Source organism: Hylobates moloch, unplaced genomic scaffold (assembly GCF_009828535.3).
Source record: "Hylobates moloch isolate HMO894 unplaced genomic scaffold, HMol_V3 SCAFFOLD_9, whole genome shotgun sequence".
NCBI lineage: Eukaryota > Metazoa > Chordata > Mammalia > Primates > Hylobatidae > Hylobates > Hylobates moloch.
In genome coordinates, this window is record NW_026652284.1 from 119,052,261 (window position 1) to 119,078,291 (window position 26,031).

Below are 26,031 nucleotides of genomic sequence, written 5' to 3' on the forward strand. Positions count from 1 at the left end.
TGAAAATGACTTCAAAGTTAAAAATGAAAGAACGAAATCTCTTTTCCCAGATAACAAACAAAGAGTTGTAGGGGGAAAAATTATAGCTTAAAATAATTTGATCGAGCTACATTGATGGTGAATTTTAAAATATACAAGGTTGACTCCACTATGAAGCAAGGTAATAAAACATAAGGCAAAACCCACTCTATATTTCATTATTAATAGCAAAATGCCACAGTGAATGTGAAATCTTTAGAACACTGTGAATTATGATGGATTGTATATTCTTATTCCCTGCTGCATCCTGACCTGAATGAAGGGTGCAGAAATGAAGTCTCAGATTGCATCCAAGGTGCCATCTTTCACTAGAGTGCTTTCATGTCAGCCAGCAGGAAAAACTGGCTTCTGAAGTGCAGTGAGCAGTGTTTTCCGGATGAGTGCCTCCCTGCCAACAAGGGACGGACAGTGTGACCGCCACCCCGGGGAATCTGGTGTGGAGGTGGGGCTGTCCAGTCCCAGGTGGTGCTGAAGCCAGCTGCTTTACCACAGCTCCAGGAGGACCAAACGGAAGAGCCCAGCAGTGACTTGTGCCCACCTGCTTGGTGCCAAGAGGCCAAGAGAACAGGGACAGCCACGTCTGTCTACCCCGTGTGCGCTATGCCTCAGGAACTCATTATCACCTCTCATAGTCACTGCTCTTCTCCTCAACCTTCAGGTGTGCCCTCCTTTTTTATGACGAGAGCTGAGCCTGGGTCTCTGCCGTTCCCTCTGTGCTTTCTGCTTGCTGGTCCTGCTTCAGCATGAACTTACTGATGCCAGGGGAGGCCCAGATCAGGGGACAGGAGTGAAGCTTTGGTGGGTGGGGGGGTCAAAGAAAGGATGAAGGGAATTCTTTACACTGCAAAGGCCAGGCATAGAGCTTCAGGGGCTTGCCGTGTTTTGTCCACTCTGTGGTACCCTGTGGGGGACTCATGGTGACACTGCATTTGCAAATAAGGAAGACTAAGAGAGTTTAGGGCCTCGGTCATGTAGGGAGGAAGGGATTTGAAGCCAGGCGTCCGCCCAGCAGAGGGTGGCCCTGAGTGAAGCCGTCTGTGCCTGGAGCCTCACCCCTCATCTATGACATGGGGACAAGGACCCTGAGGGTGCCTATCTAGATGGGTGGGTGTCAGGATCCACACGGCCGGCACTAGGATGGCACAGCTGGACCTGTGGAAGCAGGGCCAAGTATGGCCTGTGGGAGTTGGGCCAAGTGTGAGGACAGAGGAAGCTACACCAGAACTGAGCCCTAAGAGACCCAGAGAAGCTGGAAGAAGGAGGAGGAGACAGAGAATCCAGGGAGCGAGAACAGCACCTGCCTAGGAACAGAGGCCTCTGAGACTGGGGCCCTAACCCCATCATTTTACAGATGGGGAAACTGAGGCCCAAGCAGGGGAAGGACTTGGCCAATGTCCCAGTGTTTTGGAGGACAGAGTGAGACCCAAACCCAGGCCTCTTAGCTCCTATGATAGTGGCCGCCCATTTGGTTTTCTGGCCTCTGTGGCTGATCCCCTTACACCTCTCACTGGGTTCATCTTCCTACTCCTGATGTTCCGTGCCCTGTGCGCCAGCAGCAACACATGCCGCTCGATTCCTGCCCAGTGCTGCGCTGCGGTGCACCAGGCCCCTGCAGAGCTGTGCCCCAGGGAAGGCCCTCCCTCCGCTCATTCCTTCCTGGCTGGCAGCACCTCGTCTGCCAAAGGGAGACAAGCCTCCTCATGGCTGATTTCCCCACCACCTCGTCCTGGGGTCCCCCCTCGCCTCCCAGCACTTCCCTTTCTCATAGGACTGCTCATCACTTTTGTCACCCCCATCTGCCTCCTCCAGATGGAAATTCCTTCAGGATAGCCAACAATGGTCATTCAGCTCCCACACAGGACAGCAGAGGAGGAGGGAGGGAGGACACGTGACCCACTGGCCGTTCTTTTTAATAGTTTGATGAGGTGACCAGCAGGATTCTGGCTGCCCACCTAAGAGCTGCTGCCTGGTCATTTATTTAATCAGAGAAAAGCAGCATTGCTATGGAAGAGAATGTAAAAGGTAGTTACCTGCAGCCCCAGCAATCCAGGGATTCCAGGTGGTCCCAGGTCACCTTTCTTCCCCTGAGTGTAAAAGAAGAAGCTAAAATTAACAAGCAGGCAGTTGTCAAGCAGAGGTGGTTTAATAATGAGTCTCAGTGGACGTTTGGGTCTTCATTACTCTCAACCTCCCAGATTAACAATTGTCCCTCAGGAGTGCCCCACAGAGGAACAATGTGGGGTCAGAAAAAGGACTCAGGCTTTTTCTGAGGTCAGGAGTAAGGCCTTGGATCCCAGCTCTGTAACTTAAATGTGTTTGGTAACTCAAGGCCCCATATTCAAAAGGTACAGAAAGGTATACCCAAGAAAAGTCTCCTTTTAATCCCAGTCTCAGCCACTCAGTTGCTTTCCTTGGAAACAACTAATCTTACTAGATGTTGATTAATTTTCCCAGAGAGATTTTATGCATTGGTAAGCTTTACACACGCACACACACAAACACACACATTCCCCCTGTCCCCCGTTTCTTCACAGACTTCAGCATGCCATTCAATCTGTTAAACTTTGCTTCTTTGTTTCCATTTAATTTATCTAAGCCACATCCCATATCACATGGAGAGTTGCTGGTATCCTTTATACAGATGTGTGGTTTTCCCTGTGCAAATGAGGCATGACGCATTGAAACAACCCCCTCCTCGTGGCCAGGTAGGTTACTTAGGGCATTTCTGCTCTTCTGCTGTGGGAATCCATGCTTCAGTGCATACATGCTCAGTATCCAGCAGGGTGATGTTGTGGGGTGACCTGAGGCCATCTCCTTAGATAGGGGTAAGGTGTGTGTTGGTTAGTTTAATTTACACAATGTGGTAATGGCATATATTGTACAACAGAGCTTATCTGAAACACAGAATACAGCCCTTTTTGGCATTGTTCTGTTGGTTTTCTTGATTAAATAAAAGCACTGCGATTGATAAGATCTACATTTTTTGAGTGTCTATTTCACGGCAAACTCTCTTTCTAGTTCTTCCCATATGATCCTTTCTTAATTTACTCTGCAAGAGGACCCTGGAATGCCCATGTTCTCATTCCATTGATGAGTGTGCAAATCGAGGCTCAGAGCTCATGTCTCTCTTGTTGCACAGCTAGTAAGGGGCAGAGCTCAGATCACACCCAGTTCTATGCAGACTTGAAGCCTGTGCCAATATTGCTGGCTTCTCAGGGCTCTGAAGAATTAAAAGGGATGCTTTCTACAAAATAACTCTAAGTGTATCTGTGAGATTGTAAAACTTGATATCATCCTCTCCTCTCTTTCAGCAACTCTGGTCCTCTTCTCTCTGCCCCTTGGTGACTCTTGCTTGTCTCCACTGTCCCAGAACCCCCAACTCAAGCACACCCTGGGAGCAACAGGGAGGATGGATTAAGGCTGATCAAGCTGCTTCTCTCACTGCCCAGCATAACCCATAACATTGCGTTGGGCCAGCCCACCATTCTCTCTCCCCAGAACCACTGCAGTAGCCTTCTAAACAGTGCCTCCCTTAACACACTTGGCCATTGCACTTTTCCCCTCAAAGCAGCCAGGATGATATCATTAAAACATAAATCATGTCACGTCTCCTCTGCTCAAAACACTGCAATGCCTCTCAGCTCACTTACAGCAGAACTTTAGTGACCTCCAGCCTGCCCTCCATGACCTCATTTCCTCCAACCCTCTTCTCATTTCCATGTACTTTTTTCCCACCTCCAGCCACACTGGCCTCCCACCTCCACCTTGAATCTGCCGAATGCATTCCAAACTGAAGGTCCGTCCACTGGCGTTTCCTTCTGCCTGGGTTTGTTCCCCAGGTATCCACATAGATCAATTTTTCAATTCAATTTGGTTTCTGCTGAAATGCTCCTTTAACTGAATGTCTTCTTTGGCCAGCCTCACCAGAATAGCACTCCCTCTGTCCCACTGTGTCTTCTCACGCTACCGTAATTTCCTTAGTGTGGATCCTCACCAGATGCACCATTGGCGTTTGTGCTTATTTATTGCGTGTCTACCCGTACTGGGACACAAGCCACCTGAAAGTGGAGTCGGGCTCTGGTTTTGTGTGATGCTATATACTGTAGGCTCAGGACAGTGCCTGTCACACAGTAGACATTCAATAGACATTTGTGGGATGAATAAATCATCCCTTTGAGAACTATGCAGTCCCAAGCCATGACGGTGGCACTGAGGATAGCAGTGAAAAGTTACAGAAAAGTAATGTCAGGGAGGAAGGGAAGATACAACTTGGAGATTTGTTGACTAGCAGAGAGAGTGAGTGAGCCTGGTTTAGAAGCCCCTGGATCCACACCTTTGAGCTGTGAACCCATCAGGCTGGAGGGTGCATAACGTCTGGGTCACAATGAGTTTCTTGATACTTGTCAGGCAGAATTCAAGATGTGGTCACAGATACCTTCAGAAGACAGCCAAGCCTTGGAGGCACTGGGTTTCTCCATCCATCTGATCCCGCTCTGATTAACGCAGACATCGGGAAGCTGATCATAAGACAGCTAAGAGTTGCCAGCTCCCCTTCCTCAGGGAAAGGAAACCAGACACCTTCCATTTACTATCTAGACAGACACCCCCTCCAATTGCTTTCAGGGGATTCTGTAGAGAGTCACCGGTTATTTACAAGATGAATAAACCATTTTCCCTCAAGGTCAGTGGGAGGACCTGGTGAATAATCATCGGAAGTTAGAATCCAAGCCAGCAATGTAACTGTGTTGAGAGGAAAGACTGAAAGGAGAGATTGGAATATCTAATGGTTGGTAAGAAAGGATGAGAGAGAAGGGATGCAGAGGTCTGGCCATGACTGAGCAGAATGACTCATTAAGATGCCGATGTGGTCGGGGGATGAAGCATCAGTTCCCTCTCCAGGGTGACACGATCACCATTTGGGGATGCAGCAAGGTCTCAGCAGCTCTCCGCTTCCTCAGCTGACCCCAGGATCTTATGTAACAACGTTACTCATGCTCAGGAAGGTGAACACCTAAGTTGACAACAGGATTTGTAAAAGGCATGAATTCAGGAGGTGTTCCTGTGCCAGGAAAGTTGAATCAATTGATCTGGAAGAGCAGACGTATGGGCAAGTAGGAGGTGCGTGGTAGACAAGAGAGACATGCAAAGAAACCCATCTATGGAAGCAGATATCATAAGCATTAGGTTTTCAGCAAGGAGAAAAAAACCAAAAAGGTGGCAAGAGGCCAGAGAAAGAAAAGTGTCAGAGCAGGTCTTTCACGGGTCATCCACGAAGGGGCATCATCCAGAGAAGCCTCAGGGTAACATCTCTCTGGCGTCTGTACCTTCCGCACCCCCAGCATCATGGGCCATTCCAGTGCCTCTCAAAGGTGGCCTTCCTTTCTGTAGCCACAGCCACGGGAACCCACCCTGTTCCCAGGCTCAGTCTCTTCCTTCAGGCCCTCCTCGGCCAACCTCTGCAGGCATCTGAGCTGTTTGATTTGGAGATTCCTGGGGTTCTAACCTATCTTTTCAGTTTGGTGTCCAGGGTTCACACCATCATCTCCTAAGCAAGAGCCCAAATGGACTGCTTAGCTCAGCCCCAAATACCCACTTAGGACTTCTGATGCCTGAGACATTGCCATGCTACTCCCTCTGTCTGTAATCCTCCCTTCACATCTCAGCCCATCAAAATCACATCCCAGTTCAGTGCCACCTCTTCCATGAAGCTTGAGCAGTAATGACAAATAACAGCACAAACGATGAGAAATAAATACTTGAGTCATGGATTTCCTGGGGCCACCCAAGAGCTAACAAGTTAGAATTGCCAGGGGTGGGGTACAAAGCTCCAAGTGAGTAGAATCAAAGGAATTCTCTGTGTTCTTTCTCCAACCCCTTTCCTGTATGATATTGTAAGGAAAAGAAGTCTAAATCTAAGGTACATTGGAAGGATAAGCCATTTAACTTGCTGAGTCTTTGTTTTCCCACATGGAAGATTATAATCATGATAATTATTTCAAAAGATAATAGAAGAAGAAATGATTTAATATTTGAGGAAGTTATTTATAAAACACAATAAAGCATCCCTCAACTGTAATAGGCAGTGATGAGAATGAGGAGGAAGATGATAATGACTATGAGGAAGAAGAAATAGTGAGAGACATATTCTGGTTCCTTTGTGTTCTTGTAGTGGGTGATAGACTGTGTGTCAAATATATCTGGTTTCAAAATTCAACCTCCTAGCAGTGACACAGAGTTTAAATTGGATGATGCCCATAAAGTACTTAGTAATAGTGGTTATGGTGATGACAATGGTAGCAGCAGTTGGTGATTTTGATGATAACAATGGTGGTGGTGGCGGTGATAGGGTCTTGTGGTGGCACTGATGATGATGGCATTAATGGTTATGGTGGTGATGGAGTTGATGGTGATGGTGATGATGGTGGTGATGGTGATGATAGTAGTGATGGTGATGGTGATGGTAGAGTTGATGGTGATGGTGATGATGGTGATGATGGTGATGATAGTAGCCATGGTGATGGTGATGGTGGAGTTGATGGTGATGGTGGTAGTGATTGTGATGATGATGGTGGAGTTGATGGTGATGGTGATGGTAAAGTTGATGATGATGGTAGTAGTGATTGTGATGGTGGAGTTGATGGTGATGGTGGTAGTGATCATGATGGTGATGGTGGAGTTGATGGTTTTGGTGGTAATGATGGTGATGGTGATGGTGATGGTGGTGGTGATCGTGGTGATGGTGATGGTGATGACGCTAACATTATTGGTGGCGGTGGTGATAGTGGCAACTCTAGTAAAGGTAGATGTAGCAGCGGCTATGTAACCTCTGCAGTTTTGTCCCATAACTGGTTTCAGAGATTTGAGAAGTGCTAGAAAAAATAAATTTTGTAGCAATAAAGAGCTGTTTTACTAACAATAGGCCTGTTTCTTCTCATTTTTTCTTTTTTTCTCTTTTAAATTGCTACCCAGCACAATATCTGGATTAAGTGTCTGTAATTTATCAAGAGGGCAGATTTTTCAAGCCATTCTGAATGCCAAGATGCTGAGCAGAACTGGTATTTCCAAGGTTGCCTGTCTGCCCACGGAGAGGAAGGGAGCCTCCAAATTCAGAACAGCAATTCTCTCCCAGCCAGGATGAGTTAACAGAGTCATCTGAGACGCCATTAACAGATAAAAGGATTGCTTGTGCAACTGATTCTACTATGTGCCGTATGGTCTTCTGCTCAGTTCCTGTTCTCCAGGCCTCCAAATGTCAAACATGATTATTTTCTACTGGTTAGAGCTGAAACCAGGTGTGCAGGGAAAACCGAGGGTGTCCTGATATAAACACTGGCTTCATGCCATGAAATGAATCAAACAGTAGCCTAGGATCCAAACAACACTGTTACCACCTGGTAGAGCAGGAAAAGGCAGGAAAAAGATTGTAGAATGAAAAAGGAAAACAAATTCAACCTAGGTTGCCACTGCAAAAAAAGACTGGCCATGTTTCCTTCCTCAAATCTACTAGAAGTCAGAGCTGGTGGGCCAGATAACCTTCAACAATAATGAGACCCTTGGTTCCAAGAGAAAGCCAGGGATTAAGCTGATGTGTGCTCAGTGCATCCTATCGGACAGGCATGGTCAGGTATTGAGGGTCCTAGATCTATTCAAAGCAAGCACAGCAAGGACAGTTAACTTCCATGTTAGAATTCTGATATGTACATGGATACACACACACACACAACACACACACACACACACAACACACACACACACATACTCACAATATTGAAGCAAAGAGGGTAAAGAATTCGGAGTCAGGCAGATCTCATGCCCCAGGTATAAGTACCCTCACTACCTACAGCCTGGGTGACACTCAGTACTTTGATGTATACCTTTAAGTCTTAGAATCCTAATTAGTAGAATGGGATTAAAATCGCCATACCTCAGAGAATCCTTGTGGGAATTAAATGAGAATCACAGGTGCAAACAGTTCCCTAGGGAAGTGCCTGCTATGCAGTGACTATTCAATTAATGTTATTTCCTTTCTCCCTTCTCTTAGCTATACACCTATAAAGAGAGATTCCATTTTTAAAATGTGTTCTTGAAGTAAATGACACAGTCAAGAACACTGTGAGACGGGTGGGGAAGCACTGCCGTCTTTGTCAGAGGGGACATCTTGTTGGATAGGATCACCTCTCCAGTCCTCATCTATTGATGAGAGGGCAGAGAAACCAGAAGATACTGAGAAAATGATCAGACAAACCAAAGGGGTTGTCACCCACTGTGGGAGGAGCAATGACCAAGATCTAAGTGACCTTGAGAAGGTCATTCACATTTCTGGATATATTTCTCACTGTGAGTCTCAAAGATCCCTGCTGCCGCAGTGCTTCCATAGACATTCCAAATTTTACATTTTGTTGAAATGTGTCACAATATACAATTTTTTTTTTTTACCAATTTTTCTTTTTTTTTTAATCTTCCAGAGAAGGTGAAAGATGACGTCTAGGCGATTTCAGCTGAGACTCAGTGCTACAGAGCAAGGCAAGGCATAAGAAGGGACCACATTCTCTTCTCCAAAATGAGGCATCCCCTGTGGAAGGTGAGAACCCAGGTGACCAGGCACCCAGTTCTGAATCTTGTTCTCTTCTAATCATTCATTTATGTTCCTTAACTGTAGGAGATTATATTAATGCCATTGCGTATTTAATTAATGCCATTATCTATTTATGCATATTTTATAGGCATATTCCTATTGTATTTATAACTATGTTATGTGTCTATAAAATATGTATGTTTTATAGGTGTGAGCGACTCCTCTCATTACTGTGGTGATAAAAATAAATAAGAAAAAGTCCTTCCTCTCATGGTCTTACATTCTATTAAAGAAAACAAACACAAATTCTCAAATAAGAAAAATATCAGATAAATCTGCAGAAAATTAAAATGGGATGGTGTGAGAATAACAGTGACAGCCATTTTGAGGTGGATGATTTGGGCCTGACAATTTTTTTATTGGAAAAGTGAGCCTCCTGGAAGCTCTGCAAGGTCCCACTGCTGCAGTGGCCTTGAGCCAGGCTGGTTCTTCTGCCAAAACATTCAAGATTCAGATGCAACTGCAGCATCTCTCATTTCAACTAGGTGACAATGCTCCCTGATCAACCTCCTTAATGCCGAGCTCAGACAACAGGCAGGAAATTAAAGCCTTGGAAAGAGAAATGCAGTCCTTCTCCATCTCTCTGCCTGGTGACTGCTACCGCCCTCCAGCAGGCAGGCAGGCAGGCGGGCAGGTGGGCGGGCGTCTCCTGCAGCTCCGGGGATGGCGTGGAGCGTGCCTCGCTCTCAATTCTCCCTTTTACCATGTCAATGTGGAAAAATACCAGCTTTGTCCAAAACGAATGCATTTACTTTGCTGAGGATTATCCTGTCTGCCTGTTGCTAATCTCTAAAATAAAGGGCCTGGGTTCTGTTGCCCCCCAACCCGTGTTTAGTGTCTGTCTCTCCATGCCCAGGTTCCAGCCTGCTGTCAGCCGTCAGCCTCGTCTCTTCCCTTGCACAGCCTGAGCATGTGCAGTGATGCCCAGGAGCTCTTCTGAGTGATGTTTCAATTGAAGTTGATGAGGAGGAAATGACAGGTCATGGCAAGGGAAGGAGAGAGATAATTTTTTGAATAAGTCATTTTGTCTCGCATTTTCCTGACTCAGCTAGAGAGCGACTGAACAGGAAGCTGCTTCCAAGCCCACAACATTACAGTTTGTTTCTACTGCCTTTTTCTCCATAGATGCAGGCACTGAGCTGGCAATATCCATAGGACAGAACACAACCTGAATCAGGGAATCACCTTTGATGACTGAAAGGCCATGGGCCCCCCAAAACCCACTTGCTCATCGTCCTTGATTCACTAGAGGAAGGAAGACAAGCGAGGAACCGTCCTCTGTGTTGCTCTGCACCCTGTGCTAATGCTCCCACCATCCTGCCTTGTCACTCTTAGTTCACTCTCCTCTGCTAGATGCTGGGCCTTTCAGAGCATGACTTCTGCCCTTTCCTCAGCATGCCCTCCACCTGGCATCCGACCTGAACCAGGATGGGTGCTCAGAAGCCCTGTGCTCTGCCCAGCCCCTGCCCTTTGTCAGTGGATCACCGTGGAAGCCTTCTAACTGGCCTCCTTCCCGCAGTCTGTTCTCAACGCAATAAGACACATGAATGTGTTTAGGGTGCAACGCGGGCCCTGCCACCGTGACCCTCAAAACCCCAGAATGAGCAACCACAACCAGAAATGTATGAGATAGGCCCATCTGGAACATGAAATTATTTGATGCAGCTTCAGGAAGCAGTGTTCACAGATTTAGGTAAAATAATGGTATTATAGTTTTGTGTCTCTTAAAATTCCTTCTCTTTTGGAGACAACATACTGAAATATTTAGAAACATGATGTGATGATTTTAGGACTTGCTTTCAGTGAATTCAGTGGTGGATAGAAGTGAGTGTTGCTATATAGAAAATAAGTTTTTCATTAACTTATAAATGTTGAGTGCGTTTAGGGTATATGAAGGTTCATTTTACTGTCCTTTCTACTTTTGTGTATGATCATTCATCATAAAACATCATAAAACATTTCATCATAAAACATTTTTTTCATCATAAACTTGTTTTTCATCATAAAACATTTTTTGAAAACATGTAAAAGCTCCATTGGTTACTCGCAGTAAAAGCCAAAGTCCTTATGATGACCCACAAGGCCTGAAATGGAGCTCATCTCCTGCCAGGCCCCTTGCTGGGTCCAGCCACATGGACCTCTGGGCTCCAACACTCCACACCTGTGCCTGCCCCAGGACCTCTGCCTGTCAGGCTCTTCCCCAGCTATCAGTCTTGCCAATGTCCTCACCTGATTTCCTGTTCAAGGAAAATTGTCTTCATGGGGCCTTCTTGCATCACCTGCTTACATGCTATTTCATCTCTTTCCCCTGCCTGCCAGAATATAAACAGCATGAGGGCAAGAGCTTCCTACTTCCTAAACTACTCACTTGCCTACAAAAATGCCTGGTACCCAGTAGATACAGAAGAAGAAATGTTTGTTGAATGGATGAATTTGTGGAAGGAAAGGTGAGAAGAAAAGGGGCAGGAGGGAATAAAAGCAAGTAAAAGAAAAATAGGAAAAAAATTGGAAAAGGGAACACAAGAGGAAGAAAAGAGAGACTGGTTGAGAGTCCCCAATATGATGCCAGCAGAGCCTGAACTAGAAGCCATGTCTGCAGCCATTTTAATTATACCAGTGAGTTTCCAAACTGAAGAGGAAGAAGTCCAGGTCAAAGCTGATGGGCACAAGCAAGTGTGCAGAGGCAGGATGCCTTCTCAAGGGGGCACTTCTCACATCCAAAACACTGATTTCAATGCTCCCATTGACTCCCATGGAAAACTCACTCACTCCTGCAAGGCCACCTCAAACATCACCTTTTCCCTTGGATGTGCCCGTTTCCAGCCCCCCCGCTCCTCTCAGTGGCCTCCCTCAATCTGAGATCTCCCTCTATCCGCTGAACATCTGTAGTCTTCCTCAGTCTTCATTGAGGTCATCTGTTTATATGCACTGAGCTCCTTAGCTGACCTGTGAGCTCCTGGTAGCTGAGAACTAAATGTTTTCAGAAAATCCCAAAGCATTTAGCAGAGTGTCTGTGCATCACAAGAACTCAACATGAGCTTTCTGACAGAATGACACACGGAAAGAAAGAAGGGAGAAAAATGAGAAGTCAGACTTTGGGGACACACAGCCCCACATGCGAATCCCTGAGGGGCCACTGGTGGCTGTGCTGTATCAGAGCCTGTCCTTCATCTGCAGAAATGGGGATGGCAGGGCTGTTATGGGAGCTGCCATGTAATTGGAGCTCAATAAACACCATATCCTACCCCTGCCCATCATCACTGCACCCCAACCCCTCACCCTGTTTGCTTCTCTGGATCTCCTTGTTTTATTCCTTAAATCTCCAGACCCATTGCATTGCCCAATTTCCAAGGCCTGTGGGTTGTGTTAAGCTCAGATCAGGCCAAGCACCATTGCATGAGTGGCTGGTATTGCTCAGAAGGGTAAAAAGTGTTTCTGAAGATGACAGCAGTCACCCTGGGAAGCACATCCAGCAGGTTTAAAGAAGTTGTATCTAAGAAGGTGATATGGTTTGGCTGTGTCCCCACCCAAATCTCATATTGACTCCCATAATTCCCACGTGTTGTGAGAGGGACCTGGTGGGAGATCATTGAATCATGGGGGCAGTTTCTCCCATATTATTCTTGTGATGTGAATAAGTCTCACAAGATTTCATGGTTTTACAAGGGAAACCTCTTTCACTTGGTTCTCATTCTCTCCTTGCCTGCTGCCATGTAAGGCATGTCTTTCACCTTCTACCATGATTGTGAGACCTCCCCAGACACATAAAACTGTGAGTCCATTCACCTTCAGCCATGATTGTGAGGCCTCCCCAGCCACATGGAACTGTGAGTCCATTAAACCTCTTTTCCTTTATAAATTACACAGTCTTGGGTATGTCTTTATCAGCAGCGTGAAAATGAACTAATACAGAAGGTATGAGCCTGATGAGGGAGCTCTGGGCAAGATGTTCCCTCCTTGCCTTAATAAGAGTAAATTAGATAAAGATTTAGATTTTAAAAACCTTCACAGTCATCTTTATATAAACAGTTCCACCCATCATCTAACTCTACTTTGGAAAAATAACAATTGCCCAAGTTCAATGCAAAATGAAAAAAGCTTCACATAAACATTAATTACATAAATGTACAAAGATTGTTGTTTTCTCTTAAGACTGTGCAGGAGCATGTGCAGGAGCATGTTGAGAGAATGACAGCCATATCAGCTGTCACATCATGCTGCCCAACCAGGGCCAAGTCCCTTACTGAGCACTTTTTCTCCTAACAACACAGCTGATGGTGATGCCTTCCCCACTGCAGCAAGAAGTAAACCGGCCTGGAGAGACCAGGTAACTTGCAAGGGTCACACAGCTGCTGAGAAGTGGATCAGCGCTTCAATCCCAGGTGCATCTTGTTCTGAAGTCCAGGATCCTTCCAGTCTATGGCGGAGGGAGACACCTGGCTTTTACCCACCTGACTGCCTCACTTGACTGACAGGGAAACTGAGCCAGGGCTGGGGATGCTGAATGGGAAGCGCGGGCGAGTGAATCTCTGATAGGGTTTGGCTGTGTCCCCACCCAAATCTCGTCTTGAATTGTAACTCCCAAAGTTCCCACACACTGTGGGAGGAACCCGATGGGAGGTGATTGAATTATGGGGAAAGGTCTTTCCCATGCTGTTCTCGTGATAGTAAATGAGCCTCAGAAGAGCTGATGGTTTTAAAAACAGGAGTTTCCCTACACAAGCTCTCTCTTTGCCTGCTGCCACCCATGTAAGACGTAAACTTGCTCCTCCTTGCCTTCTGCCATGATTGTGAGGCCTCCCCAGCCATGTGGAACTATAAGTCCATTAAACCTCTTTCTTTTGTAAATTGCCCAGTCTCCGGTATGTGTTTATCAGCAGCGTGAGAACAGACTAATACAGTCTCTCTCACCCAATGCACCTTCCTGATGCCTTTCCCCATCTCACCTAGCCTTAAAATAAATTATTTGTAGAATCTTGAGAATTCAAAAGGGTTATAGGAGGCACAGTTCTTTGAAAACCAAAGATTGAAGTTAACCAGTGGGTAAGCACAGGTTGGAGTCAGCGCTGAATGAGAAGAGCCGGCCACTCCCTTTCAGAACTGAGGATGTGAAGTGTGATGGGGAGGCAACCCCCTTAGACGAAGTCAATCCACAGCAAAATATATGGCACCATCCATGTCACTGAGCTACAGATTGTCCAGGCTAAGAGAGGCCACACTTGGAATAAGGGCTGCCTCTCCCAGATGCCAGGACTCCATTCCCACCCACCCATCAGTAGTGTAAACCTCCAGAGGCAGGAAGCTCACTGGTCCCTGGAGCTACCTGCCCCATCTGTGGATGCCTGTGGCCCTCAGATTGTTAACCATGTGAACTAGTAAAAGATGGTACAAGCTTAAGGGTTACAGTTCAACAAATGTGAGCTGACTTCCTGCCCTGAGCCAGGTACCTTGGTAGGAACTGGGGACACAGAGTTGAGTCTGGCTTTCAGTCCAGTTTGCTGTGGGAGCATCGGAGGGGATGGGGGTACAACCCAAGCATGCTTCTGCAGCCCTCCTCAGAAAGTACAGCATTGTTTCAAGAGCTGAACTTACTGGTGAATTATACCCTTATGGTGTGCACAATCTAGATAGGAAAACAGGTGCTTAATTAAATTAATTAAATACCATGAGATAGCATATTCAATAATGGCATGGATATATTAGATGCACAGCTGTATCATTTCACCCCTATTTTTTCTCACGACTTAGCTCAAATATCATCTCCTTCAAGAAGACCCCCAGGCTGGGTCAGTTGCCTCTTCTCTGTATACCTCAGCACTGGGCTTCCCCGCTCTGGGGCTGTGATCACCCAGTGGATTCATGTCTCTCTATACATGACTCTTGGCAGACAACAGACTGATCTCCATGTCCCTGAGGCCCAACTCAAGGCAGAACACATAGTAGAACCTCAACCATGTTTGATGAACGGAATCCAACTCTTCATTCTACTTCCAATATTCATTTCAAGCCCCTGAAACTGACACTATCTTCTCTGCATGGCATTATAAAATAGGGACCAGTGTGGGTGAGCTGAGGAATCACAAAGAAAAGAGAGTTTACTCACTCTGAGACCTTGCAAACCAGGAGGTCCATCCCTGCCTTCTGGGCCTATTGGACCCTTTAGGAGGGAGAAAAAGGAAAAAGAGAGAGAAACATAATGGTAAATGCAGGGCTCAATGGCATAGCTTAGGCTTTAGAATCTCACCCTCATTGAACAGTGTAATACCATCCCATTCTGATGGGGAAATTCGGAGGTCCCATTCTCTCAAACCTGTAACACTTTAAAACATGTACATCTATCAGATCTGATTAAGTATGCTGAACAGTCAGAATGTAAGAAACCTAGTTCGTACTTCATACTGTGTACTGTAAGCATCCAATAGCTTGCTTTAGTGGTTTGCACAAAGCACACAGAAGCGAATTGTCTGGAACCTAAGTGTCTTTGATTCTAAGCCCAGTGCCCTTTCCCTGTAGCCTGCTGGCTCAGAAAGAACTGGCATAGACTATCTGACTCTCAGGCAACAGTGATATGCAAAACATGATAGTCTGGACAAATGAATGAAACTGCCTAGGAAAGATCAATATCAATTAACCAAGAAACATTGGTGCAGGGAGGGGTCATACTGACCTCGTTCGAATCCTGCCCCCTCGTCCTGCCTCAATTCTGCCTCATGAGCTCAGGGAAGTCACGTGGTGCCGTTAAACCTCAGTTACCTCATCTCTGAAGCGGGGATGATCAACCACCTACTGAGCAGTTATGAATGGGTTCCAAAGCTGGGGCACAGCACCCAGGCCCCCTGACAGCACCCTGATTTATACCACAGAGAGGCATTCCATGGGAGTGGGAAACTGAAACCCTAAGCTTAAGCTGTGACTCTATCACCACTTCCGGGTGAATTTGGCCAGAAATGCCCTCTCTGCACTTCAATTTCCCCATCTTCAATAAATATTATTTTCATAATTATCATACTAATAGCCACTGCTGCTAAATTTTGTGTAACTGTAAGTGACCAAGCTGCATTTATGCCAAAGGTCCTTTCTCTTGATAACGCCATGTAAATGAGTAAATCAATGGACAAACTGCAGTAATTAAAGGTGTGGATCTCTCTTCCTAACAAGGAGATTCCGTTGAGCTCAGGACACACAGAAAGAGAAGGCCCTAAAGGCATGAGTTTTTTAAGCGTCAAGAGATGGCTGGCATTGATCTACATCTCTGGCCCTTTAGTGGCTCCACCAGACATTGGTAAAACTATCAGAGCCTGTTTCATCTTGGGGAAAGGATGAAAGATGCCAGCATTTGGATGCAGAATGCTGAACCCTGTTTCCATTTCGAGAATGGGATATATTTTCCTCTCTCTGGGATTGCTGAACGCAAACTCAAAATTTTCCATTCTAGACAGAAGTCACTGAAGCCAGCTTCTCAATTCAGTTCAACCCAATGAATATTTAGAAAGTAACTGCTCTGCAGAAGGCCCCGAGCTAGGTGCTGCCGGGGATTCAAAAGCAGAGAGAAGTGACAGTTGATATCAGCATTGGGCTCAGTCAGGCTCCATGGCGCTCTGCCTCAGAGAGCAGCTCATTTAACCTCATAGTATGTTTACACAGAAGAAGATGCTGCAGCGGTAGATTTCCAAGTTAGGGGTGAATCGAATGAGGATCGGAGATTAAGCAATGTCACCAAAGCCACAAAATTACTTGGTGGACAAATCGGGCCATGAAATCAGGTGCTCTGGTTCCTAATCCCAAGTACCTTCCATGAGCCTATTTCTGTAGCTCACGCTGCAGTCAGGCTCACTTTAGTGGCCCTCTTGAACACCTGCCGCACGGCTAGCTCTACAAGCATGTGTTAAGTTCCCACCATGTGATAAACCCTGTGGATTGAGAGACAGGAGAGATACTGGTCCTTGACTAAAAAATCTTATAGTCTTGGGCCTCTCATTACTGTTCTTCTCTTCATAAGGCCTTTAGTTAGGCTGTTTGCTTTTTGAACACTCCGAAGGGAATCTTATCACTAACATCATGTATTGTACTAAACCCCATTCTGTCTAGGCTAGAAGACATCTCCAGAACCACGGGGAACCCTGTGGGGCATCGGGCCAAGATATTCTGAATTTCAAAAGTACGTAGATTCAAGACCATCCCCATGTCCTGTATAATGGGCACTAGAAATGGTACGTGCAGGGGATTCCAATTCATCCTCTAGAAATTGCAAATGTTTACTTGCAGTTATTTCTTTTTTCACATAGCTGCTTCTTCAGACTCTGAGGGTGCTTCATGTGTTATTTCATCCCTATATCTTCAGCCTTAGTATTTTGCTTGATATAAGGTAGGTGGTCACAAACGTTTGAGGTTTCTTCCTTCTCTCCCTCCCTCTTTACTATAACAAAATCTAGGTAAAGGGTGAGGACTACCCATCTATTTTCATCTCAGGAAGAGGCCAAGAAGTTCGCTCATGATTAAGCAGAGCCAGCTATCTTTAGCTTCTTCTTCTGTAATGGGGACCATGAAATAAAGTAATTCCCCTTTACGCAGCTCAGAGGAAGGACCGTGTAGTCCATGGTGAAAACAGCGGAGGCTGCACAGTCAGATCTAGGTTCAAGTTCAGTTTTGCTTCTCAATAGCTATGTGACTTTGTGCAAACCACTCAATGTCTCTGCACTAATGTTTTCGTTGGTAAAAGAAAAAAAATAACATCTTCACCCTTGCAGACTTAATATGCATGTATTTGCACAAGAAAACATATATAGTATAGACCTTCAATACTTGCCAATAATAGATCTGAAATATACATGTATATATGCATAGAAAGGTAAATATTGAAACACGCTGCATTCTCTGCATTATCTAGTTTAAATCTCTCAACAGTTACAACAATTGTAGGCAGCTTTGGAAACTGAACCTGGAGAGGTCACAGAGACATAAGTTAGATTTTCTGATCCAAAATCTTTGATATAAAATTGTTCCAATTTTCCTAGAATTAAATATCCCTTAAGTTTCTTCTAGTTTTACCCCAGCAAAAACATATAAATATATCCTCATAAAGAGTGGGCCTCAATAGCTTAAAATAAATCTGATCTATGTTCATTTATAAGTCAGTTATTTTATTCCTTTCAATAAAATACAGTAACTTGAAAGCAATAGCGGCACACTGCCAGAAGAAGCAACTTTAAAGCAGGGACCCTGTGGAGGGTACTGTATTCTTACTAATTATTCTCGATATCTGAACTCACATCATAAGATGATCACAAGGGCCCTTTGGATGGCCTCTTCCCAACTGGTTATTTACATATCATTAAATTCTTAACAGAAGGAGAAACCAGAGGCTGAAATGTCACAGGCCACTGCAAAGTCAGAACTGACCAGAAACATGGGAAAAGTGAGTGCGTTGGAAGTGATTCAATCGGCATGTAAGTGTCCAACGTTTTTATTCTACTTTATCTGAAAGGAAAATAAAACATCAAACTGAATCCCCAGAAACCCCCATCACGGCCTGCTGGGGACTGGGGGCTCTGAAGGCAGGGTGCCCACACTTCAATCCCGTTCCACACATGGCAACGGCCTGATGTGCAGAGAGTTATCCCACCTCTTCCAGGCTCAGTTTTTCCTACGTGAGATGTGACCGCAGCAGCACCTCCCACGCGGGTGGCATGAAGGCGCTTGAGATAATGCCACGCTCAGCGCCGGGAATGACTATGATCTTCCAAACCCATTGGTAAAAGAAGTGTGCAGAGCAAACCCTGCGCAGGGGAGGGACAACTTACCGGAGCTCCTGGAGGCCCAGGGGGGCCTTGGTGACCTCTGGGTCCTGGAGCTCCCTGGTAACACAAGCCAAACACGTGTTTAGTCATGACTTTTCCCCCATATGATCAGGCCCACCATCACCCATGGCCCCTTCCTGACTCAAAGTTTACTTTCCAAGTTCTCGATAGGGAGCAGAGGTATGGGAGTGGGTATTTGCATTTCTGGCAGAAAGGCAACTGGAGTCTGAAAGGCTCCATCTGAGTTCAGCCTGAGATCATGGTTGTGGCTTTTCTGTTTCTGCTGTGACCTAAATCCCCATGAGAAGAGGACACGTGTGCCTCTTACCTGTTCCCCTTTCAAGCCCTCTCGCTGCACCTGAGAGACAAAGCAAGCATTAGCAAAGGTGCTGGCATTTCCGCAACCACAGTCAACCTCTCTCAGCTGCGCTAAGGCCATTCATTCACAGGCCATGCTGTCATGACGTGCCTCCTGACTTTTCTCTGATTCTGCCCCATTTTTAGTGTTGAAAGCCTTCTATCCAACCCATGTCCTTGGAAGAGCGTTGCCTTATTCTTAGTGGTACAGACTCATCCAACCATCCAATCCCACCAGCACCTGCATCCATGATTCCAACCACTGCTGACTCACCACTGAGCCCGGTACACCAGGCGGCCCTGCAGGTCCCACGTCACCCTGCACAGAAACAACAAACATTTCAGCATAGTTACTGCTGCCACCTTCTGCAGCAGCCCCATCCCTCTGAGGCTCATTCTTGCAGGCCCAGGGGACCACACCCTTCCCTGTGCACCACCACACATATCTTTGTCTTGCCGGAGCCTGCTGTCTTGTGACATTCTCAAAGTTCGGGGTCTGATCTTCATCTCTGCCTCAGATCATAGGCTTCTTGCGGGCAGGAGTCTTATTTTCTATTTTGTGCACATCCAGTCTAGTGCCTAGATTTGGGTCACGTTCCATGAACACCTCATGGCCTTCACCAGCCTCTGCTGCCTGAGAGCAGCCTCATTGAACCCCTGCCTGTGCCAGCCACTGTCTTTGCACCATGAGAGCTATGATGACATATTTTGGCATGTCTCTTGTGCCAGGTTCATAGCTCCGCACACAGTCAGCATTCAGTAAGTATTTATCAAATAAGTAACTAAAAATGTGGCACTGCTTGTCATCCATTTTCATTAAGTCACTTTATACACAAGGCTTGTCTCCCGCCTCCTCCTCCTTGGCCTCCAGGTCCCCTCAGGCTGTGGCCTGACCAGATGTTCCAGGGTGTGCACTACAACTTGGTGCTAAATGAAGCATATTTGTCAATTTTGATCACAGAAAAATCTTTAATGTTATTTCTATGGTGCTTTATGGCTAAAACAGGGAAAATACATATAGCCAATGTCTCCACATATGACGTAGGGACATAATTTTTCCTTTTACCTACAGCTTAGCTCAGGGAGCATAGGAAACATTCAAAAGCTGTTGCTAATGAAGCTGGTAAATGAATAAATGAATTGCCAATTAAAGCTGAAGGCATCTATTAGGTCTTAAGGCTAAGGGGGAAGAATGAATGGCTCAAGACACACCCTCACTGCCTTGGGGATTCTATTCTATGGACAGGAAATGTTTCCTCTGAGACCAAAATGGATACATTCACAATGTATCTTCCAATGCCCTGTCTCCCATACCTGCCCGAGACCTGGAAAAATCACCTCGCTTTTCACAGCATCAAGTGTTTTTCTAAAAATCCCGATTCATCATGTTTTATGTCAAAAACCTTGAGTGCCAGTTTTCTTTATTGTACCTCCCTGTTTTTCACATATAGAAATTGAGTCCTGCCTCAGAAACGCTTCTCTGTTTTATTCTCTCCATGCTGCCAGTACCCCTGCACACACATGCACACACACGAGCACATATTCTCACACATGTGTGCTTGCACACACACTGCATTTACCACTCTACAGCCCCCGTAGGCACTTCCAGGACATGAGCGCGTGAAGATCTCCACACACTCAGATCCCAGCGCCGATATCAAGTCACTTCTTCACAAACATCCTTCAACTCCCCCAAGCAGAGTTAGATTTCCCCTAGACTCCCACAAACCTTATTCATATCTTGGTACTACAGGATTATTAGAAGACATTCTGAGCTATACTGTGTGTGTGTGTATGTGTGTGTGGAGGGAGAGAGAGAACGGCTGAATAATGAATCTTTTGAGGTTCAAAATCATGTCTTTTTTATGACTACTTTGTGTCACTGTCACATTCACTTCTGTTGGTTTCATTGCTGTATTTCTCATAATATTATTATATTACACCACAAAAAATGAATTTCCAATAACAGTTATGAAATCAATTAATCAACATGTTTTAATTACTTTCAACTCACCATATAAGGGCCAATGTTCCAACACATTTGGTACGAAAACTAAGACCCTAGTATCCATCCCTAACAACTGTATGTATACAGCTAACAGTTATTGGAGAGACTCTGCCTTCCAGGCTTTTCTCCAAGGACTGGACATGGATTCACTCTCGTTCCCTATGATACTATCTTTCCTGTCTTAAAGATGAGGAAACTGGGGCACAGAGACACTGAGTAACTTGTCCAAGGTCAGAAGTCTAGTGCATAATAGGACCAAAAGTCTTTCCTAGAATCAATTTCTTCCCACGATACGGGTGACACATTTTTGTAAAGATCAGTTGTGGCCACTTTGGTGGCCGGTCTCCACGACGGTCCCCCACAGTCCCTGCTTCCTGCATGCACCCCTGTGCAGGGACTTCCCACACCATCCCCGTTCCTCTATGTGACTAACAGCAACAGCAGACGTGCTGGGAGGTGACTTCCAAGATTCGGTGATAAAAATGACTGTGGCTTCCATCTCAGACTCCCTCCTTTCCCCCAACCTTGAACCAGTCACTGCTCACTTTTGGGGAGCAATTTCCCTTTCTGTGCAGAGTACCATGGAGAAGCCCATGTAAAAGGGAAGTAAACATCTCTGGCCAACAGCTGTCAAGAAACTCGGGCCTACCGGTGATGACATGAGTGAGCCTGGAAGTAGATTCTCCAGCCCCAGTGGACCCTTGAGATAACTATTAATGTATCCCCACTGACAGCTTGACTGCCCCTCAGGAGAGATCATGAAGCAGAACAATCCAGGCATGCCATTCCCAGATTCCTGCCTTCAGAATCATGTGAGATCATACATGATTGTTTCCAACTACTAAGTTTCAGGATGATTTATTACACAGCAGTAGGTAACTAGTGCAACCATAGACCCAATCCAGTAAAATCATTAAAGTGCATAAAAATGCATCCCCTGATATTTAGATCTGCAGTAAATCATTGAATGGACAGGCAGATAATATGATAGGCCTTGGTCGATAATCAGATTCACTCTGGGGCTTGGGCAAGAAACTGTAATTTTCTAGACTTCGGTCTATTATCTGTAAAATGAAGCAGTTTAAAAAGACCGTCTCTACAGTTCCACTGACTTTCCCAAATTGTGTAGCATCTAAGATTTGTCTCAAGGATGCGATCTCAGAATGAGATGAGAGGCATCATATCACCTGAGCCTCGCTGGTTTCTTAATTATTTTAATGAAAAACCCCCAAATCATGCCATGGTCCTTGACCTTCTCCTCCCATTTCTGCTGCATTTATCATAATAAGAAATAATAACTCAGCAGTTTCCCAAATATGAAGGGCAAAACCAAATCTCTAAATAAGGTGGAAGGTTGAAACTTATAACACACACCACACACACACACACACACACACACACACACAAGCGGCAGCAAGAAATAGAGTCATCACCTAGATCCAGACTTCAAGGCTCATTCCCGCTTCGTGACTTGAAATAAACCACTTATTTTAGGACTTAGCATCCCCTGTCAAGGAACTGCAAGAATATATTAAAATCCTGACACCAGGATAATATAACAATGTACATCTCCACTCTAAAAATACTTAGAAGGAGAGAGAACAATGAACTCGGCTAGCACTGAAGCCCGAACAAGCGAGTTCGGAAGACACCAACCTTCTCTAGCCCCATCCTAAGCTGAGGTCTGTGTCAGCCCGTACTATTTATTTATTTATTACAGATACCTTGTCTGCTTCCATAAGGAGTTGGAGCAGCCTTCTCCCGTATTTAGAGCATATGCTGGGAACCAGTCTGAGTCAGACAACAACCTTCACCTGAACTCTGCAGTGAGCCACTCTGAGAAGAAGCGATGCTGATCGGGTCTCAGCCGCCTGACCTGAACTGGATGTCTCCCATCTCAGCCCCTTCTCTCTCCCCAGGTATTCTCCAACCCAATGTCTGATGCCTTCCTAAGGGCCTGTCTAGGAACCTAGAAGAATGTCATCCTCTTGTACTTGAGCTCAGGCTATGTCTCGTCACCCCTCCTATGCCAATCCAGAATACAACATCACACCTTCTCTTTTTCCTTCTTTGTTACCCTCAATGCTTAGGAAGGCTATTTTCATGGACATTTTTGTAGGTCCTTCACATTTTGCAAATAATGTCTACCTGCCACTGTTGCATCTGAGATGCAGAAATTCTTAGCAGCAAATTTACTTCATTAAGCCTGGAAGATATTCTAAAATAGACGACCAATATAATAAGATACAACCCTTATTTTGCTTTTTAAATACCTAGGGCATTTTCAGGATTCTGATTCTGATTTTTAAAAATTGCAAAATGTAGTAGAGAAGGAGAAAAGAAGAGGAAGAGAAAAGGAAAAAGGTTTTATAAGACTTTTTAATATTTATTTATAGCCTTCCTTATTCCAAAAAGCATTGTAGGTAGCATAATATTTTAATACATCTAAATATTATATAATAGAACTTTTTTTGCTTTTCAAATGGATTTTTATTCCTAAAAGTAGAAAAAAATGCAACATAATAGCCAGAAATGTCTTATATGAGTTCCTGATGCCCCAGCCACAACCCTTTGTGTGTGCTTTGTTCCCAGAGTTGCCACCCAGGCCCCTTCCCTGCAGCTGATTTGCCAAGGCGGGCAGTCCCTGCATCTGCCTGCCCAGGGCACAGAGCCCTCGACAGCCCCAGGCTGGCTCACCTTTTCTCCCTGGGGTCCCGCCACACCAGGAGGGCCAGGCCTGCCCTGGATGAAAGAAAGAAAAGGCAGATTATGATAGGCACCAGGGATACAGTGGTGGGGTGTTGGGGAGAAAGAGGTCGAAAGACAGCTTCCCGCTGTGGCTGGACTTTTCTTTAGAAGCCAAAGTCCCTTTAGACCTGACTTTCTGGACTGTGCTTATTGCTAGAAAATTCTTTCTCAACTAACCTAAGCTCCCTATCTCCATGCTTTCTTGTCTGCAGTTGCGCTGGTTCTGCAGCATGGATAACACATTCTGAGAAAACAAAGGACCCCTTCCTTAGGGATATGAGGGCCTGGGCAAGAGGAAGAAGAAGCACATAGCCAAGACCCGCCCCGGCCCAGGGAGCACAGAAGGTGGAGTCTGGTGGAGTCGAAGGAAATCCTTAGAGCTGAGGACTGGTGAGGCGCCAGGGAAGAGGGAAGAGCCGCCCAGACTCTGGCCAGGATTAGTTAGGGCCACGGGGAAACCAAAGTCCCAGAAGGCAGGTGCAGGGGAGGCTGAAGACTCGTCCCTCCTGCTCTTCAATGTCCCTGCTGGGAAGCTTTCCACCAGCGGCCAAGAGAACGCCTGAGCTTCCCCAGCTCCTGCAGGAGCAGGGCATGGGAGCGGCCCAGGAGCCACAGCACAGAACACAGAGTAGTCCTCAGCCAGAGTCCTCACGGACCCCAGGGAAGGCCTGGAGGGCAGCTGCACAATCAATCTCCATTCATGGACAGAGGGCTTTGTATAGGAAAAGATCCTAAGGACATAGACATGCAATCAAGGATGCATGCAAAGCACCCTCACTTCCTCTGTACTCTGAACAGCAAAGATCTGTAACCCCACCGTGCTGGCTTCCCCTGCACCCTGAGACCCTCGCCGGCCGGCCCACACCACCAGCACTAAGTCTGTGTGCTGGGTTATTGTTGTTTGCACACTCATCCATGGGAAGGATTCCTTTCCCTCTTCGCCATCACCAAGCGGGTATTTCCAGTGACGAGAGCCAGGCCTGGCAACCAGGCAGTGCACGATGGATATTTTTAAGCAAATCAATAAATCGTGGTACATTCATACCATAGACCATTAACTGGTCATTTGAGTCAGGCCTTTGGTGAATATTTTTTTAAATGGTTCCATGTTTATGATACAATGTTGAGGGAAGAAAAGCAAGATATAAAAAGTATGATTCCAATTTGTTACCTGACAATAAATACAAATCCAGATATTTGTAGGAGATGGAATGAACTATAAGTTTAATTTATATTAATATAGTATATTAGAATATTTATTGTAATTCATTGACATTTAATATAATTAACATATATATTTTTTATCTATGATTTCATATTGATATAAATAAATATATTAATTGATGTATATGTTAAATTATGCTATGCAACATAGCATTTTACTAATTGGCTTTAATATGAATGTATGATTTTAGGTTTTATTTCATTTTAATTTTTAAATTTAAATATGTAAATGTAGTTTCTTTTGGAATAGATGATACATTCACATGGTTCAAAACTGAAGTGCATAACATTTAAAGCCCCCTTCTGGGGGCAACCAAGCAGCAAGGTTATCATTGTCCTATTTATTCTTCCAGAGATGGTCTTTGTAAGTCACCAGATGCGTTTCCCCCCACACCATTCCCAACACTTTATTTTCCACTGAACCACATGTCTTGCAGACCCCTCACATCAGTGCATCCAGAGTTTCTTCATGAATGTCCTCAGCCTCATAGCACGCTCTGTGTTGATGCCTCCTGATTTATTTAACTAGCTTTGTACTACGGAGCATTGGGACTATCTTGAATCTTTCCCAATGGGGACAAGATGGCAATGAGCGCTGCTTACACACATCACCTTGAAAAAGTGCACGTGGTCAAAGGCCTTTACATGATGATAACACACCACCTTACCTGATGTAAAATGGATTTCAAGTGGTCCATGCACCAGGATCCCTCCAGCTCTGGGGTTGGTGGAGTCAACCTACGGCCACACAGCTGGGGTCTGGTCCTAAGCCTCCTGCAGCCTCCAGCTGAGCAAGGAGGAGGCCCAGGTGCTGAGGATCTGTGAAGCTTTATGTGGGGTCCGGTCATCCCCATCCTCTGACCGCTGATGAAACCTAGCCCAACGGCGCCAGCACCCACCTACCTGCTGTCCTGCGTCCCCAGGCTTCCCAGGGGATCCATCCAGGCCTCGCTCTCCCTGGCAAAAGAAGGAAAATGGAGAAATAAAGAGGTTAGTGACCACAGGCAGCAGCCCAGCACACATCCCCACAGTGGCCGTCATGGACAAGGAGGGTGGGGAAAAGGTGCCAAACACACATGCACATGCACACCCGCACACACACACACACACACACACACACACACACACACACACACCAGCCCTAGACAGGATGTGTCTTGGAGGACAAGGAGCATAGATCAAGGGTCAGAACAACTAGAGTCATCTCTCTGCTTTTCACTTTT

General features: G+C 45.6%; 1 protein-coding gene across 1 annotated transcript in view; it reads right to left on the reverse strand.

Moving 5' to 3' along the window:
* COL22A1 (collagen type XXII alpha 1 chain) overlaps nucleotides 1-26,031 on the reverse strand; it is a 297,857-nt gene that overhangs the window by 118,622 nt on the left and 153,204 nt on the right. The window contains exons 17-23 of the mRNA XM_032760938.2: nucleotides 25,712-25,765; nucleotides 23,534-23,578; nucleotides 19,103-19,147; nucleotides 18,800-18,829; nucleotides 18,475-18,528; nucleotides 14,778-14,831; nucleotides 2,070-2,123 (exon numbers count right to left, since the gene is read on the reverse strand). Coding sequence (XP_032616829.1) covers nucleotides 2,070-2,123; nucleotides 14,778-14,831; nucleotides 18,475-18,528; nucleotides 18,800-18,829; nucleotides 19,103-19,147; nucleotides 23,534-23,578; nucleotides 25,712-25,765 — 336 coding nt within the window. The remainder of the gene's footprint in view (nucleotides 1-2,069; nucleotides 2,124-14,777; nucleotides 14,832-18,474; nucleotides 18,529-18,799; nucleotides 18,830-19,102; nucleotides 19,148-23,533; nucleotides 23,579-25,711; nucleotides 25,766-26,031) is intronic.